This window comes from Lithobates pipiens, unplaced genomic scaffold, assembly GCF_037356315.1.
Source record: "Lithobates pipiens isolate NorthernLeopardFrog02 unplaced genomic scaffold, aLitPip1_a1.2 Scaffold_18, whole genome shotgun sequence".
In the NCBI taxonomy this organism is placed as follows: Eukaryota; Metazoa; Chordata; class Amphibia; order Anura; family Ranidae; genus Lithobates; species Lithobates pipiens.
Genome location: NW_027507758.1, coordinates 408,217,916 through 408,234,154, shown reverse-complemented (window position 1 = coordinate 408,234,154; position 16,239 = coordinate 408,217,916). Strand labels below are relative to the sequence as shown.

General features: G+C 45.7%; 1 protein-coding gene across 5 annotated transcripts in view; it reads right to left on the bottom strand.

The window, feature by feature from the left end:
* TBL1XR1 (TBL1X/Y related 1) overlaps positions 1 to 16,239 on the bottom strand; it is a 233,468-nt gene that overhangs the window by 69,433 nt on the left and 147,796 nt on the right. For all 5 annotated transcript variants that reach the window (XM_077487946.1, XM_077487947.1, XM_077487949.1 and 2 more), the window contains 3 exons: positions 10,101 to 10,206; positions 3,168 to 3,313; positions 850 to 1,093 (listed from right to left, as the gene is read on the bottom strand). In XM_077487946.1, the coding sequence (XP_077344072.1) occupies positions 850 to 1,093; positions 3,168 to 3,313; positions 10,101 to 10,158 (448 nt within the window). In that variant the 5' untranslated portion in view covers positions 10,159 to 10,206. The remainder of the gene's footprint in view (positions 1 to 849; positions 1,094 to 3,167; positions 3,314 to 10,100; positions 10,207 to 16,239) is intronic.

The following is a 16,239-nucleotide window of genomic DNA, read 5'->3' as shown; positions in this document are numbered from 1 at the left end:
GCGGGCACTTGCGGAAAGGGGCGTAATCTACGCCTTTTTCCGCAGAGAGCTATCCCGGAAGTGGGTGCAGATACCTGTACTGTACAGGTATCTGCACCCCCCTCCCCCCTGAAAGGTGCCAATTGTGGCGCCGGAGGGGGGGAGGGTTCCGATGAGCGGAAGGTCCACTTTAGGGTGGACCTCCGCTTTAACGAGCACTTGCCAAACAGACTGATTGGCCGCACTGGACAAATGACCAGGTGTTCTGCATGTGTGCCGAGATTACCGGACCTTGCCGTTTACGATTTTTATTTTGTGGGTACGTGAAGGACAGAGTGTATGCAACTTCACTACTCGCAACTGTGGATGATCTGCAGGAACCCATCACTGAAGCTGTAGACTCGATCAATCCAGATCTGTGCAGAGAGTCTGGTCTGAGCTAGATTATCGCATCATTGTTTGCAGAGTAATAGGTGGGGCGTACATTGAGTGTGTGTGTGATACCAACCGACACCACATGAAAATTTAAGAGTTTAGCAACGGTAGCCACCAATGTGTAAGAATATTCCAATAAACTTACAGTCTAAGTGGCGTCTTTTGTTCACTACATTCTATATCTGTTGGAAATCAAGGAGTACACACACGCACACGCACACGCACACGCTCTTGCTGGGAATGCGAGGGATGTTACTCGGCTGTCCTTATAGATCTGGTTTGTCAGCACTTCATATCCTGAAGGCAGCACAGCATTCATAACCCCCAAAAATAACCTCAATGTACTCAAATACTTATCTTGCACAATTACATTTTCAAGATTTTTATTTTAAGCCTCCAAACTTATAAATTACTGCTTTTTCTGAATACACTTACTTGCCAGTGCATGTCCTCCATTCTCTTCCCCGTTTGCTGCATTTTCACCATTCTTCGCAGGTGGCTGCTGGTTGTTTGCTGTTGCTGCGGCTGCAGCAGCTGCAGCGGCAGCAGCGGCTGCAGCTGCCTGCTGCTGTGCAAGCTTATCTCTGTACGCCTGCTGTCTTGTCTGTACCACATCAGGCATAACTGCATCAATCAGAGAGAGTGATTCAATCGGCCTTCCATCAAAAAGTGTGCCATCCTGTGGAAATAAAAGCAGCTTTTGGTATTCAATATCTCAATTGTCTAGACACCAAAATAGTTCCTAAGCGCAAGCCATACTGAAAATGAAAGGATATAAAAACGGTGATAACGCACTACTATTTAGTTTTTCCGCTGCAATGAAGGACCATTGAGTTTAATGCTGAACTTCAGAAAACAAAGAAAATCCTCCCTTGCAGTGGGGTTGCACCCACACAGCAAGGGTTAGCACTGCTTTTATTTAGTCTAGGGAAAGTGAAAAGCATTTTTTTTACTTAACTGATCTCCTCTCCTTCCCCAGGAAACCGTGCCCCTCTGTGTGCTGGCCGTGAACTGTCCCTTGGCATCCTCAAGTCCAATGCGGGGCTATTGGTTCTGCATTGATCTTGATGACGTCCATGGACCTTAAACTGCTGGAACATAGGAGAGAAGAAGCTACAGAGACTTGCCTAGTAGCACAGAGGGGTCTGTGGGAGTCCATGCTAAAACTAAAATCCCTGCATCTATAGCCACCAACATTCTAACACTATCCTCTCTAGACCCGAAAAGGAGAAAAAAAAAAATATCAGTATACATGCCTTTTCTGCAGGCGATCTGACCAGATCTCCAGCGGCGGAAGCTCCGATTACACACTGAGCTGTCACCCGTGGCTTCGCTGTGTAGGATTTTAGTTTTAGCCTGGACTTCCATTTAAAGATCAGGTAAGTAAAACTGCTTTTCGTGGTCCTCTAGGCATTAACGAGCAGTTAGCCCCTTTCACACCAAATTTGGCTTTGAAATCGTGCAACGTCGCTTGAAATACCACTTTTCCAAGTCGCAGGTCAGTGCGCCTTAGCTGATATATGTGTGACTTCATGCACAGATGATGAAAGTCGCGCCTAAAATCACATTTACACTTTACAGTGCAGGATTTTTTTTCAAATCAGTGTGGGACCGCAAAGTCCTCATCGCACTGCTTTGAATAGTTCCATTGTGGACAATAGGGTGCAACTTGTCATGCAATTTGGACATCACAAATCGCACTGGGCCGCGCTAATCAATTATGTGAATACAAGTAAAAATTATAAGAAACAGTCCAGAAGTGATCTATTGGATAGAATCCTGATGTTAGTCTCCACCATCCATCACCGTAATGATCTTTAAACATCAGTGCATCCACCAATAGCTAAAAGACTTGCTTACCAGCTCCCGTTAATCCCGCATTACTCATTGCACCAATGTCGCCTATCCCACACGTGCACTAGAAGGACTGGTTTGTGTGCCGGCCGACACTAAATTTAAAGGCTCATGTTATCAGCGGCAGCTGTAAGTGCAATATTTTATATTTCATTACATTTTATAAGGATTTTACACTATGTGGAACACTTTTTTTTAGAAATCCTCATATCTAACATGGTACTGAGGTGTGATCCTGTGTAGGAGACCATACTGACTTGGAGAAAGGCCTGGGCTGGGCTTAAGCCACAAGCGTTAATGATCTCTTGTAATGAGGGAACAACATGAGCTATTAAGCGAGTCTTTTAGCTATTGGTGAAGGCACTAAAAGTTTAAAGATCACTACGGTGGTGAATGGTGGAGACTAACATCAGGATTTTATCCAAAACATGACTTGTGGACTCTTTCTAATAATTTTTACGTGTATTCACATGATTTATTAGTGCGACAATTTTTAGGTTTGTTCACTGTGTATATGTCTCACAGGAGGTTTCGCTGCTTACACTTTTTAATTTAGAACATTAGAGTGTTCCCCCCCCCCCCCCCAAGTTTTCTACTACTATATAACTCAAACATGCCCAGTTTGTTTTTGGAGATTTCAGGATATTGTTTATTTTGCAATCTGTGTATGCAGTCCTAGTTCTTGGATGCAAAAACAGCACACATTAAGGGCTCATTCACACTGCTGCTCTGTAATAAATGTAGCCCATTCATTTGGGCGGCTTAATGCACCAAGTTTGGATGAGCCCTTTACAGCAATAAATCATGATAACCTTTATAAACACTAGCAGTGCACACAGAAAACAAAAACCTAACTATTAAGTCATAATGAAATCAAACTGGTAGCTGGAAAAACTTACCTCATTAATGCTAACTTCTGCCTCAACATACTGTAATCCTTTCTGAATAATGGAAATTAAAGCAGCAGGTGGCACCAGGGCACCATTGATATTAGACTGGCTGATATGGCTCTCTATACCAAAAGTAAATGCTGAATGGGAAAATCCTATACAAAGAAGGGAAAATATTTAGACAAATGAAGGCAGACATGAATCATCACATTACAAGTTTACTACATAAGCAAGGCTTCCGATCGAGCCAAGCACTACAACAGCAGCTGCAGATAAACAATGGGAAATTTTACATTTACTTCAATTTCTGCAATTTTATATCGGTTCAGCTTTTATTTAGCAAGGAGATTTACACATCAAATAAAAAATAGATGCTATTTTTCTCCATTCAATGACTGATTTAACCAGTACACATCATTGCACAGCAACAGCTAAACAAAAATGGCAACCACCTCAATTGGGAACTAGATTCCTTTTTAGCAAGGTGCCCACAGAAGTGCTTTGCGCAAAGTAAACAAAACAATATGTGCTTCCAAGCACACTTACCAGCTATCCAGCAAAAAAAACTAATTACACCAACAATTAGCATTAAATGTATTTATTTTTTTCACAACATTGGCAAATATACTGTAGGTGGAAGCCTCGCTGCTTCATCAAGGCCCTCTGGTTAAATCTAGTCTATGAAAGTCACCAGCTATGAATAAATGGAGGGCATGTATGCCTAGAGGAAGCCCATTCTTCCTACTTGCCTATCAGACCAATTCTGACATTTGTTTTTTTTGGCTAGAAAATTACTTAAAACCCCCAAACATTATAATATTTCTGAAATCAAAAGGACCTGGAGAATAAAATGGTGACTGTCACAATTTAGGTCATATTTGTGTGGCTATTTTTAAAATGCAAAGAGAAAAGGAACACAAAAGATGCCTCTAAGCTTAGACTGCCAATTTAAAAGTATAAAATTCAATCACCCATGCCAAGGATGCCTATATACTGTTGCTTGTCTGGATCTAGAAGCTGGCTATGTATAGAGGAAGGCCATATGAGAGAGCACTGGAGCAAGGCGTCAAGAGTGATGACGTCACTGGGGGTGTCGCAACATGTTTCTGAGCATGACCTGTCAGGCGCACTCCTTTGTCAAGCTGTGTGTATAGGACTAACGGTGCCTTTATATATATATATATATATATATATATATATAGCGCCATCTACTGGTAACTGTTGGGAACACATCATATATGAAAAATATAGCACATCCATCAACACACCAATGAAAGTAGCTGCGTTTGTGCAATATCAAAATTTGATAACTTTATATCATCTATATTATTCAAACTTAGTGTTGCAATTGATACATATATAGATGGTTCGGCCTACATATAGGAGTTAACATGTCCTTGCAAACTCCTATACGTAGGCCAAACTATTTTCCCCCTTAGAAAGTGGTATGGTGAACACTGCCGCTTTGTGGTGCAAGGAATTGACACCTGCCATTTTGCGGAAGGGCCACCATAAATCCAGAGGGCCTAGAAGTCTGGGTTCTAGAAAAAGTGTCTCCCAGGAGCAGACCGAATTCTCAAGCTCTGTCAAAGGGAGACATATTGGATTGATACCCTAGAGACACTTTCCCCTGGCAGGTTAAATGAACTTTTTATATATAAATAATCATACACACAGAACATCCAGAAAGCGTTCACAGTAATCATTCCTGTCCAAACTGAATTTACCACAGGTGGACTCCAATCAAGTTGTAGAAACAGGATGCTCCTGAGCTAAGCTTTGAGTGTTATGGCCAAGGCTGTCAATACGTGTTATTTTTCATAAATCTGAGCATTTTGGAGGAAAAATAGGATTTTTTTGTACTAACCGTAAAATCCTTTTCTCTGTAATTCACCGACCGGCACAGCTCCTCTTTAGAGCATTGCGTCGTTACGCCACCTTTAGGAGAGGCCTAGGCATAACATGTTAACATGTAATATAAAACTCAGAACTAGTTCCATCCAAGGGGCGGTCCCTTAGGTAACAACCCCTCAGCCTGCATATGTCGCTCAGCCCACTGCAGAATGTGAGCAACTTCCCGTGCGGCGGCCAAGCTTCTTGTTCCTCCTTGGTGATTGACGTATGCCACCGCCTTGGCATTGTCTGACTGGATCCTGATTGGATGTCCTCAAAGTCTTATCGACCATGTGGAGAGGCATAGCCTGATCGCTCTCAGTTCGAGCAGATTGATCGGCAACTTGAATTCCTCCACCAACCAGAGGCCCTGGGTCAACTGAACTTCCATTACTCCACCCCAGCTGGATAGGCTGGTGTCCGTTGTCATCACTGTCCATTTCAGTGACAGGAACGACTTCCAAGAACGAAGTGCCAAGGACTTCAGCCACCAGAGCAGGGAATCCCTGACTAACTGGCTCACCTGAATCTGCCGATCCAGGGACAACGGAGATTTGTCCCATTTTGTCAAAATCTCCTTCTGCAGCACTCTGGTGTGAAATTGGGCATATGGTACTGCCTTGAAGGAGGACACCATGAGTCCCACGACTCTCATGCAGAAGCGTAGCGACGACCACCTGCGGTTCATCAACAATTTTACCGCGGCTCTGGGAGTCTGCAGCTTGTCTGAAGGCAGAAACGCTCTCGCTTCCACGGAGTCCAGCAGTAAGCCTAGGTACTCCAAATGTTGAGTCGGTACGATCACCGACTTTTTAGGTTCGACAACCACCCAAAATCCCTGCAGGGTCCGCATGGTGATTGCCACATCCTCCTCTAACTCTGAGGTGGAAGATGCTCTCAGGAGGAGATAGTCTAGGTATCCCACGATCATGATCCCGAGTTGCCACAGCAATGCCAAAACAGGAGTCAATACCTTGGTAAAGACTCGGGAGGGGGGATAGTGGGCTTCCGACTGCAAATGACAGAAACTGCTGATGCTGAAGGCATATGATAATTCCTCGGGCGGACGAAAGCCATTTGAGCGGAGAATGAGGGCCCTTGCCTACGGTGTGGCTCCTTAGCCTTCCTGGCCTGTGGGAGTAGTGTATTCTTACCACTTGTGACATTTTTAATAATGTCATCCAAAAGAGACTCCAAAGAGCTGGCTGCCAAGGAAGGGAAGATCCGTTAGGGCTTTTTTGGATGCCTGGTCAGCAGACCAGCATTTTAACCAAATCATGCGCCTCAGCACCACTGCTGACACTGAAGCCCTGGATAACAGAGGAAGGGTATCCAGGGCTGCGTCACAAACATACTTCAGGCCTTGCACTAGTTGGTCTGCTAGTTCCACGCAGACAGGAGAAGCCTGTTGCTCTCCCAGTTCGTGGTGCAACAGTTTTGCCCACTCAGCGTCTGCGACACAAGTGTGGATGCCAGTACTGGTCGCGTGGTTCACCCCACAAACATAAACAAGGAAGGAGCCACTGCCTCGGCCTTCCTGTCCTTGGGGTCCTTAAATGCAGGAGTCCACTCTACCGGGATCGTGGTTACTTTGTTTATACAAAGGGGAATCCACGACCAGAGGAGCCGACCATTTTTTGAGAAGGCTCTCCTCAAAAGGGGTAACGCACCGCCATGTATATGGGGACCGAAAAGGTCCGTTGCGGTCGACCCCGTTCCTTGTAAATTAACTTATCAAAATAAGTCAGATACGGGAATACCTTAGGTGAACGGGCCGGCTTACGGGACCCAATCGGGACCGCTGCATCGGCAGAGGGATCTGTTGGCTCCTGAAGCTTCAGGGTATCACGCACAGCAGTGATAAGTGCTCCAACAAGCGCTTTGTCATGCACGGACCCAGATGGGGACTCATCCTCACTGTCCGAACGGTCCTAGTCCGCGTCATCTGAAACATCAGAGCAGGGGTCACCAGCCTCCGCAGAGGGGGTAGGGGCCTTTTTTTACGACCTTTGCGCCCACACACCACCTCCATCTTGGCAACAAACAAATTAAGGACCGCTGACAAAGCATCCAGAGGCACTGCACAGTCTGCAGGCGAACCGTTGCAATTGCCTGAATTTTGGGGGAAGAAACACCAGTTTCTGAAGCCATGCTGACCCTACCCTATCTGCCACCTGATGGGGACTTAGGACAGTGATGGTCCCACCCTCCTAATTGCTTCCGGCTGAGAGGCGCTTTCCTGCAGGACTCACCACCCTGACTGGTTCTGCGCTGTCAAGCTAGTAGTGCCTGTGTCATGTGTCAGCTTTCAGGTGCATAGGAGATCACACTACGCTGTCCAGAGCTGCTGTAAATGGCGCTGAAACTGATCAAAAACATGTCCAGGCTTCAAGAAAAATGGCCGCCGAGCATCCAGTATAAAAGGACATAAACACAGAGAAAATGGCTGCCGAGCTACAGGAAAGCATGCTGCTCCTTGCCCCACCAAAGATGGCCGCCGAACACTGTATACCATGAGGGACAGTGAAACAAAACAGGCAGAGAAATGGCAGTGAACAGTGCTACAGCAATCAACAGGTACAGCCTCCACACACCCCCAGGGAGAGATCCACACACATCCAGCTCAGTCCCCCCAGGTGAAAGCCCCCCCCCCCGGAGAGCCCCTGCATATGACATACACACCGCTCAGCAGCATCCCCAATGGGGGGGGGGGGGGGAGATAGGGACAGGGAGAGAAGAGAGGGAGGCGAGGGACCCCCGAATCGACCTCCCAGGGAATGCCCAGTTGCTCAGCCCAACCGAAGCAGGGAGAGCTGTATTTACCAGTACTGCAGAGCTGGGAGACATTCCATCACAGACCCACTCTTCGATCAGTACGGGGTGGCTGCTGGCCTGGCACAGTGACACAGACATCAGTAGCCCGGTCATATGTGTGCCCCGGAGCATTAACGCTCGCCAACCACCTCTGGAGCTGAGGCATGTCGGGGCTGACCCAGCGCAGAGCTCTGGTCTGTACACGCTCACTGGTCAGACTGGGGAGACAACAAGACTAAGAGTATCCAGCTTGACAACCAGCTGGCTGTTGATAGCAGATCACAGGATCTTTAAACTTGCGCAAAAGGCAAAGCTTCTGCAGAAAAAAAACATGGACCGATGGGCCCGTCAGGGTTCCTAGGTCCTTCTCCTTCACTAGGCAAAATGAAGCTGAAGCTGCAAGGCAGGCTGAGGGGTTATTACCTAAGGGAGCACCCATTGGGCGGAACTAGAAGTTCTGTTTTTTACATTACATGTTAGGTCTAGTCCTCTCCTAAAGGCGTAACAACCCAATGGTCTAAAGAGAGGAGCTGTGTCAGTCAGTGAATATAAGAGAAATAATGAATTTAATCCATTTTGGAATAAGGCTGTAACATAAAATGTGGAAAAAATGAAGTGATGTGAATACTTTCTGGATGCAGTGTATGTACACACACACAAAAGAAAAAAAATCATAAAAGATTTAAGATTATACACACACACACACACACACACACTATATATTATTTATCATGTATAATTTTAAGTCTTATGATTTTTTGAGTCTGTCCCATTACAAGTCTGAATTGATAACTTGACATCTATATTACTCAACTTTAATCTTGCACAAACGCCGTTATTTTCATATATAATGTATTCTCAGCCATTACCAGTAGACGGTGTTATGCACTCAGGTGCATGCTCAGAAACACATTGCAACACACCTGGTGATGTCATCACGCTCGACACCATACTCCATCCCTCTCTCCTGGCTTTCCCCCACACACAGCCAGCTTCTGGATCCAGACTAATGCCAGTATAAGCATCCTTAGCGCAGCTGACTATTCCCATTCCACCGGAGATGGACTTTGATCTGTTTTTATCTATTAACTATTGACAGTCTGTACTTCGATGCAAATTTGTGTTCCTTTTAGCTTTACATGTAAGGCAAGTCTATAATAAGGCTTACCTGTAGCTAACTACAGTGATCATCTCCTAAACGTACACCAATTAGGAGATATTTATCACAGGCAACAGGAACCATGGCCAACCTCCTTCTAAAGATAATGGTTGGCTATCACATTGTTCTGATGTCAAGTCTGTAAACATGCATGTCACAAGTGAAGTGAAAAATGCTGACCTAAGTAAATAACTCTAAAAATTTAAGCCATTAGATCAGCAAAATCTTTTAAGTGGAAATCATCAATGACAGTTTTGATTTTTCTCTCTGTACAGGTTTCCCTTAGCCTGCGGTACCACCAGGTACGATTTAAAGCCTGACTTCAACCACGATTACTACTTCAGCACTACTTCTGAGAGATTTGTAATGATTTAATACAACTAGTACTACTTCAGTGAGGGGCTGTCTATGTCACAGGGAGGAACAGTGATGTTATGAACAAAAGTTTAAGAGTTAATATTTCACTTCTTTCAGGTTCAAGTAGTGCTGATATAGACAGAGGTACGATTTACATTAAAGTCTATAGCACTGAAATCATGCTTAAGTCCTGAAAAAGTAATACATGAACTACTTCTCATATCACACTACTTGAAATCGTACCCATTAAGACACTGCCATAGAAACCCATTAGATGCTGCTTCAGCTATGATTTGTAAATCGCATGTCATACTTGAAGTCGTAATGGTGTGACAGGGGTTATAAGTCAGCCGCTAGAAATACTGCCGCTGCTGACTTAATTGGACACTTACCTGTCCCAGGGTCCAGCGATGCGGGGGAAGGAAGCCCCCCCCCCGGCATTCCTTACTGTGTGCACCCCGCTGTGGCTTCACAGCCGGGCACCCACTGCGCATGCACAAGCAGTGCCGCGATACGCCGCAGTCATCTGGGGCACGTGACAGGTCCCAGATGACTGTGCGGCGCCGAGGAGAAGTGATGTCACGAGCCTGGGCAATGAAGGATGCAGACTACGAGGGACCCCCTAGCAACAGGCAATTAGAGGTGAGTAAAACATTTTTCCCAATTATTTATTTTAAGCAGTTTTTTTTTTTGGTGGCAACACCACTAACATTACTCACCCGATTCCTGCAAGTATCGGTACACCAGAAAGTTAACCTCATCACTGCTTATACTCATCTTTATGCCCACTTAAACCATGAGTTCCAAGCAAACTGCAGTTATCCCCTGAAAAAGTAAACAAAAACACAATATTTTCAATCCATTTTTCCAATCTGTAAAATAATCATGTCATTACACTACTGTGGATTATTTGGCACTGTACAGAATAAAATACATTAATCCAGTTTGAAAAATCAAGTTTTCTTCCCAGAAAATATGGGATCTTATATCATATGAAGCAAGAACAAGATTAGAAAAAGTGTCACACACCTTGTTTGGGTTCAGATGTGCCGCTTAGTTCACATGAAATTGTGGCTAACATATACAATAGAGAGCAGAGCCCCGATATTCAACTGGAAGACAGGAGGATTTGAGGCACCCTACACAGAAGATCAGTGGTTAGTTCTCCAAGATGTTTGGAACAACCTTCCTATTGCGTTCCTTTAACCACTTATCGACCGCCGCACGACAATGTATGTCCCTTTTTTGAAGAGTGCCAACTCGGTAATGGCAGCAGCTGCTGCCACAACCGAGGTCTTATTCCCTTCAGTCGGCGGTTCGGTAAACGATAATGGTAGTATGTGCGGTAGATTCACCACGAGGTGTCCCCCCCCCCCCCACCGCTCTGCAGAGCCCTCGGCAGCGACAATCGGGTCCTATCCATGGCTGGGTATAGACAAGAGTGAGGCTAAGATAGCCCCCACCTGTCTCCATAGCAGGGCGGAAGTGACGTCAAAACGGTACTTCCGCTCATACGTCTTAGAGGCACATTTTGTTCAAATTACATTTTTTTTTTTTTTTAAGTTAAATTAAATATGAGATCTGGGGTCAAAAAGACCTCAGATCTGCTATTTGGAGAGGACCTGTCATGCTTTTTTATATTACAAGGGAGGTTTACATCCCTTGTAATAGGAATAATAATGACCCAAATTATTTTTTTAAAGTGTAAAAAAAAATAAAAAAAAAAAATAAAATTTTTTTTAAATCGCCCTGACGAGCTTGCGCACAGAAGCAACCACATACGCGAGTAGCTCCTGCATATGAAAACGGTGGTCAAACCACACGTGAGATATCGCTGCAATCGTTAGAGCGAGAGCAATAATTCTAGTCCTAGAACTCCTCTGTAAATCAAAACATGCAACCTGTAGAATTTTTAAATGTCACCTATGGAGATTTAATAATTAATTAGGATAAAAGTTCGACGCCATTCAACAAGCGAGCGCAATTTTGAAGCACGAAATGTTGGGTATCAATTTACTCAGCTTAACATTATCTTTCACAAAAAAAAAAAAAAAAATAAATAAAAAAAAAAAAGGGCTAACTTTATTGTTGTTTTTTTTTAATTAAAAAAAAAAAAAGGTTTGTTTTTTTGGGGGGAAAAAAATCAAGTGCGCTTGTAAGACTGCTGCGCAAGCGTTTGGGGGTTCCAAGTAATTTTCTAGCAAAAAAACTTGTTCTTAAGTGGTTAAAAACTGTGTGCAAGTTTACCTAGAAGAATTAATGCTGGTTTGAGGCCAAAGGGTGGTCCCACCAAATATCAATTTGATTTAGATTTTTCTTATGTTCGCTCACTTTGCATTTTGTAAATCTATAACATCTAAAAGTGATAAAGGGATTTGGTGAGGCAGGAAAAAGCTGGACCTGCTAGAGGCACTTTCCACTATCTGTCGTAGATCTCCTCTAACAGGTACTGTTGTGCAAGAGGTGTATACACAGTTCAACTGGTCTCTGTCAGTTCTCATACAGGCCATGGTGTACAAGTAAGGGAGCTGGAAAGGACCTATTTAGTTTCTTCGTTTTGGGAAGGGATCCCATACTCGAGACCTTGGGTCCAGCTGGGGTAGATAGTTCTAGCTTCAAACAAGAGCGCACCTTGCCCATTAAAAAAAGTTGTCTCTTCCATATGGATCAACTGCCTATCCTTCCATGAGGAGTTCTACGAAATGGAGGTTTCACTTTCCACATCCTCCTTTTCCTCTATTCATCTTTGTGGTGCAACCCTGTTGCTATGGAGGAGTTGGAAAATTACTCAGTAAGGGATGGTGGCTGGCAGAGCTTATGCCATATGTATGGTGGCCTCAATGAGAATAGAGACTTTCCCCATCAGGTCTGTCATATAGGCTTACAATTTCTCCATAGCTAAAAGTAGGAGTGGGAGCATGTGAATGGATAAGGGGAGACTCCAAGGCACCCCACAGGAAAGGGGAAAGCCCCAGAGTCGCTATACCTGAACAGGCACATTTACAGGGACAAAGTGAAATTCCCTGCTTTGGGGACTTGAATCTCCACTGCTCTGGACCTGTAGAGCACTCAGCAGCTAACTACCCTGCCATGTACTGTTGTACTGTGGGTGAGTGCAACACAGCGCCCAGTGTTGAAAGAAAACATTAAAGCCTGCCCTACATTGCCTTGTGGAGGGACCCAGGTATAGAAGACCAATCCAGAAGCCGCCTCAAATTGCCTCAGTAGCATTGATGCAGCAAGGTGCAGAAGAGAGTCTCCATGTGAAGTACTATGAAAAGTATTCATTCTTCCAGTATTTTCCCTCAGTAGAGAAACTGTTCACTACCCAAGCAAAAAGCTAAGGGTTACTAGGAGTGGAAGGGGATATTGGCTGTTTGCCAGTATCTTCGCCTGAAGATGGCAGCAATAAACCCATGGTCACAACTTAAGGGGCCTGCATGTCCTGTGCTGTATGATTAAGAAAATCCTATATTTTTTCTTTCAAATATACATTTTTATTGAATTTTCAAAGAAAAGGGGGACAGGGTACAGTACAACTGTGGCCATAATAGGCAAACCTACATGTTGGTCTTCAAGAGAAGGCCCAATTTCCATCTACAATGTGGCCCGCATAAAACATCACAATAAACGAGCAAAACAGTATTACACTCCTACAAATTGGACAGTAACCATTCCTGATCCAATATACTGATATATATGATATTGCCTTAGTTACTGAACTGCATATTTAGTCAGGTTGTCTGTGTCCCAACCACAATAGCAAAACTGGAGAGGAAGGTATTTAAATATGGGGAGCTAGAACCAGCAGTTGATGAGTGAAATGTATAGAAAGCGGAGGAAGTGAGAAAGGGGGGGTTAGTGTTCAACACAGGGGTGATGGGTGTAGAATATGAACCTGTTCCACTGCATCCAAGTTTTAGAGAGTTTTTCTTGTTTGTGCTGTGAGCACTAGATCCTTTCGTTTTTTTTTTTATGTCCTCTACTTTACGCAGTCACAATCCAATGGATGGGGGTGTTATTTTTCCATGTAGCTGGAATACATTGAGTAAGTGTCGCAAAATAGTATTTCTTGTACGACTGCGCCGGGATTGTGGTGGCATGCAGCAGGAAGAACGCTGGGTCTGTCTGAATTGTGTGATCTGTAAATTTTTGCATGACTGTCTCTATTGTTGTCAAAAAGTGTTGTAGTACTGGGCAGGACCAGAAGATATGGAGGAGTGTCCCTTTGTTTGGCATCTCCAGCATTTATCTGTTGTGGTAGAGAAGAATCTCTGTAGTAACTGAGGTATACAATACCACCTTGTTAGAATTAGAGGTCGACCGATATGGGTTTTTCTCTGGCCGATGCCGATGCCGATATTTAGAAATCGGGGCGGCCGATGGCCGATATATGATGCCGATTTTTGCAGCCGATTTTTGTGGCCGATTTTTTTTATTTTTCCTTCATTAAATCTAACAGTTTAGGCGGCTGTGGAGGAGGTGGGGATACAGAGAGGCGGCTGTGGAGGTGGGGGGGTACAGAGAGGCTGCTGTGGAGGTGGGGGGCTACAGAGAGGCTGCTGTGGAGGAGGGGGGTACAGAGAGGCGACTGTGGAGGAGGGGGGTACAGAGAGGCGACTGTGGAGGAGGGGGGGTACAGAGAGGCGACTGTGGAGGAGGGGGGGTACAGAGAGGCGACTGTGGAGGAGGGGGGGTACAGAGAGGCGACTGTGGAGGAGGGGGGGTACAGAGAGGCGACTGTGGAGGAGGGGGGGTACAGAGAGGCGACTGTGGAGGGGGGGTACAGAGAGGCGACTGTGGAGGGGGGGTACAGAGAGGCGACTGTGGAGGGGGGGTACAGAGAGGCGACTGTGGAGGGGGGGTACAGAGAGGCGACTGTGGAGGGGGGTACAGAGAGGCGACTGTGGAGGGGGGGTACAGAGAGGCGACTGTGGAGGGGGGGTACAGAGAGGCGACTGTGGAGGGGGGGTACAGAAAGGCGACTGTGGAGGGGGGGTACAGAAAGGCGACTGTGGAGGGGGGGGTACAGAGAGGCGACTGTGGAGGGGGGGTACAGAGAGGCGACTGTGGAGGGGGGTACAGAGAGGCGACTGTGGAGGGGGGGTACTGAGAGGCGACTGTGGAGGGGGGTACATAGAGGCGACTGTGGAGGGGGGTACAGAGAGGCGACTGTGGAGGGGGGGTACAGAGAGGCGACTGTGGAGGGGGGGTACAGAGAGGCGACTGTGGAGGGGGGGTACAGAGAGGCGACTGTGGAGGGGGGGTACAGAGAGGCGACTGTGGAGGGGGGGTACAGAAAGGCGACTGTGGAGGGGGGGTACAGAAAGGCGACTGTGGAGGGGGGGTACAGAAAGGCGACTGTGGAGGGGGGGTACAGAAAGGTGACTGTGGAGGGGGGGTACAGAAAGGCGACTGTGGAGGGGGGGTACAGAAAGGCGACTGTGGAGGGGGGGTACAGAAAGGTGACTGTGGAGGGGGGGGGGTACAGAAAGGTGACTGTGGAGGGGGGTACTGAGAGGTGAATGTAGAGGGGTGGTATATAGAGGTGACTGTGGAGGAGGATCATCCATTTTCTAAATGGCAGGTTTCACTTTAAAAGGATATTAATTTATACAGTAGCATACTCCATTTTTTTGACTCACCGTGCATACAAGCTGGCATCTATCTGTATGCACGTGACCCAATAGCATGCACCTAGCCCTGATGAGCTGACCAGCCAATCACAGTGAGATAGAAACAGGCTCCGCCTCCGCAGGGAAGGAAGAGGATCTTAGCTAGTGCTGGCTACGATCTCCTGCGGAGGCTTGTGATATGTTAATGATGTTCCTCTGCTACTGCCTGGGGAAGGGAGGGGCGGGGCAGTGCAGTGCCAGTGAAACTTTCTCCTTCCACCCTATAGTGGCCAGCCGCACGGGTGAAGGATGGAGGATCAATTGTACATGCTGCTGCAGCGGGGACACAGGTCTGTACTGCAGGCGGCCGGGTATAGTGTTACCCGCAAATCGGCGTGGTATGCACAATAATCGGCCGATGCCGATTTCTTAAAAACGGCCAAATATCGGCCGATATATCGGCCGACCGATATATCGGTCGACCTCTAGTTAGAATCTTATAGTTAATTTCTTGTACAGATGGACAATTTTAGAGAGAGTCTGAGAATGTTCTGTTTTTGTACGTCAGTGAAAGTGCATTGTAGGTCACTTCTTCCATTTTTTTCAGGAACACCAAATCTGGTTGTTCTGATAGGGTGTTAAGCAGAGTATATGTTTGAGAGTTCTTGGGGTAATATTTCCTTGTCTCTACAGTATTCCTCAAATGTTAGGTTGTGTTTGAATTGTACCGGGTCTGGTATTAAGTGAATGAAGTGATGTAATCAGATTGCCTTCCAAAATGAGAGCTGGAAGCCCCCGGTATCACTCATCAGTGATTGGATTGATGTCCATTAATCCCCGTCCACATACTGTAAAGCAGTCTTTATCCACTGGCAAGAGTGTCTCATACTCCGATCGGTCTAGTCCAGCCATCAACGCCGGGTTGCCTAGAATTGGGAATAGTGGGGAATGTCTTTACATCAGGGAGGTTGTATTTATTGAGCCCATGTGTAATGTGGTGCATGATAGGATGTGTTGTCATGTCTGGAGGTAGTCTGTTATAGTACCAGATCGTTCCCTTTAGTGGGAATTTGGTTTGTTCATGTCTGTTCCAATCAATGATTCTCCCTAGGTGTACCGCTTGGTAATAGTTTATGTCAGGAAGGGACGAGTCCTCCATAATATATTTCAGTAGCGCCAGGTATGGTTTGCGTAGTCGTGGTTTCGTGTGTGCCCATATAAATTTGGTAAACAGCAAGTGTAC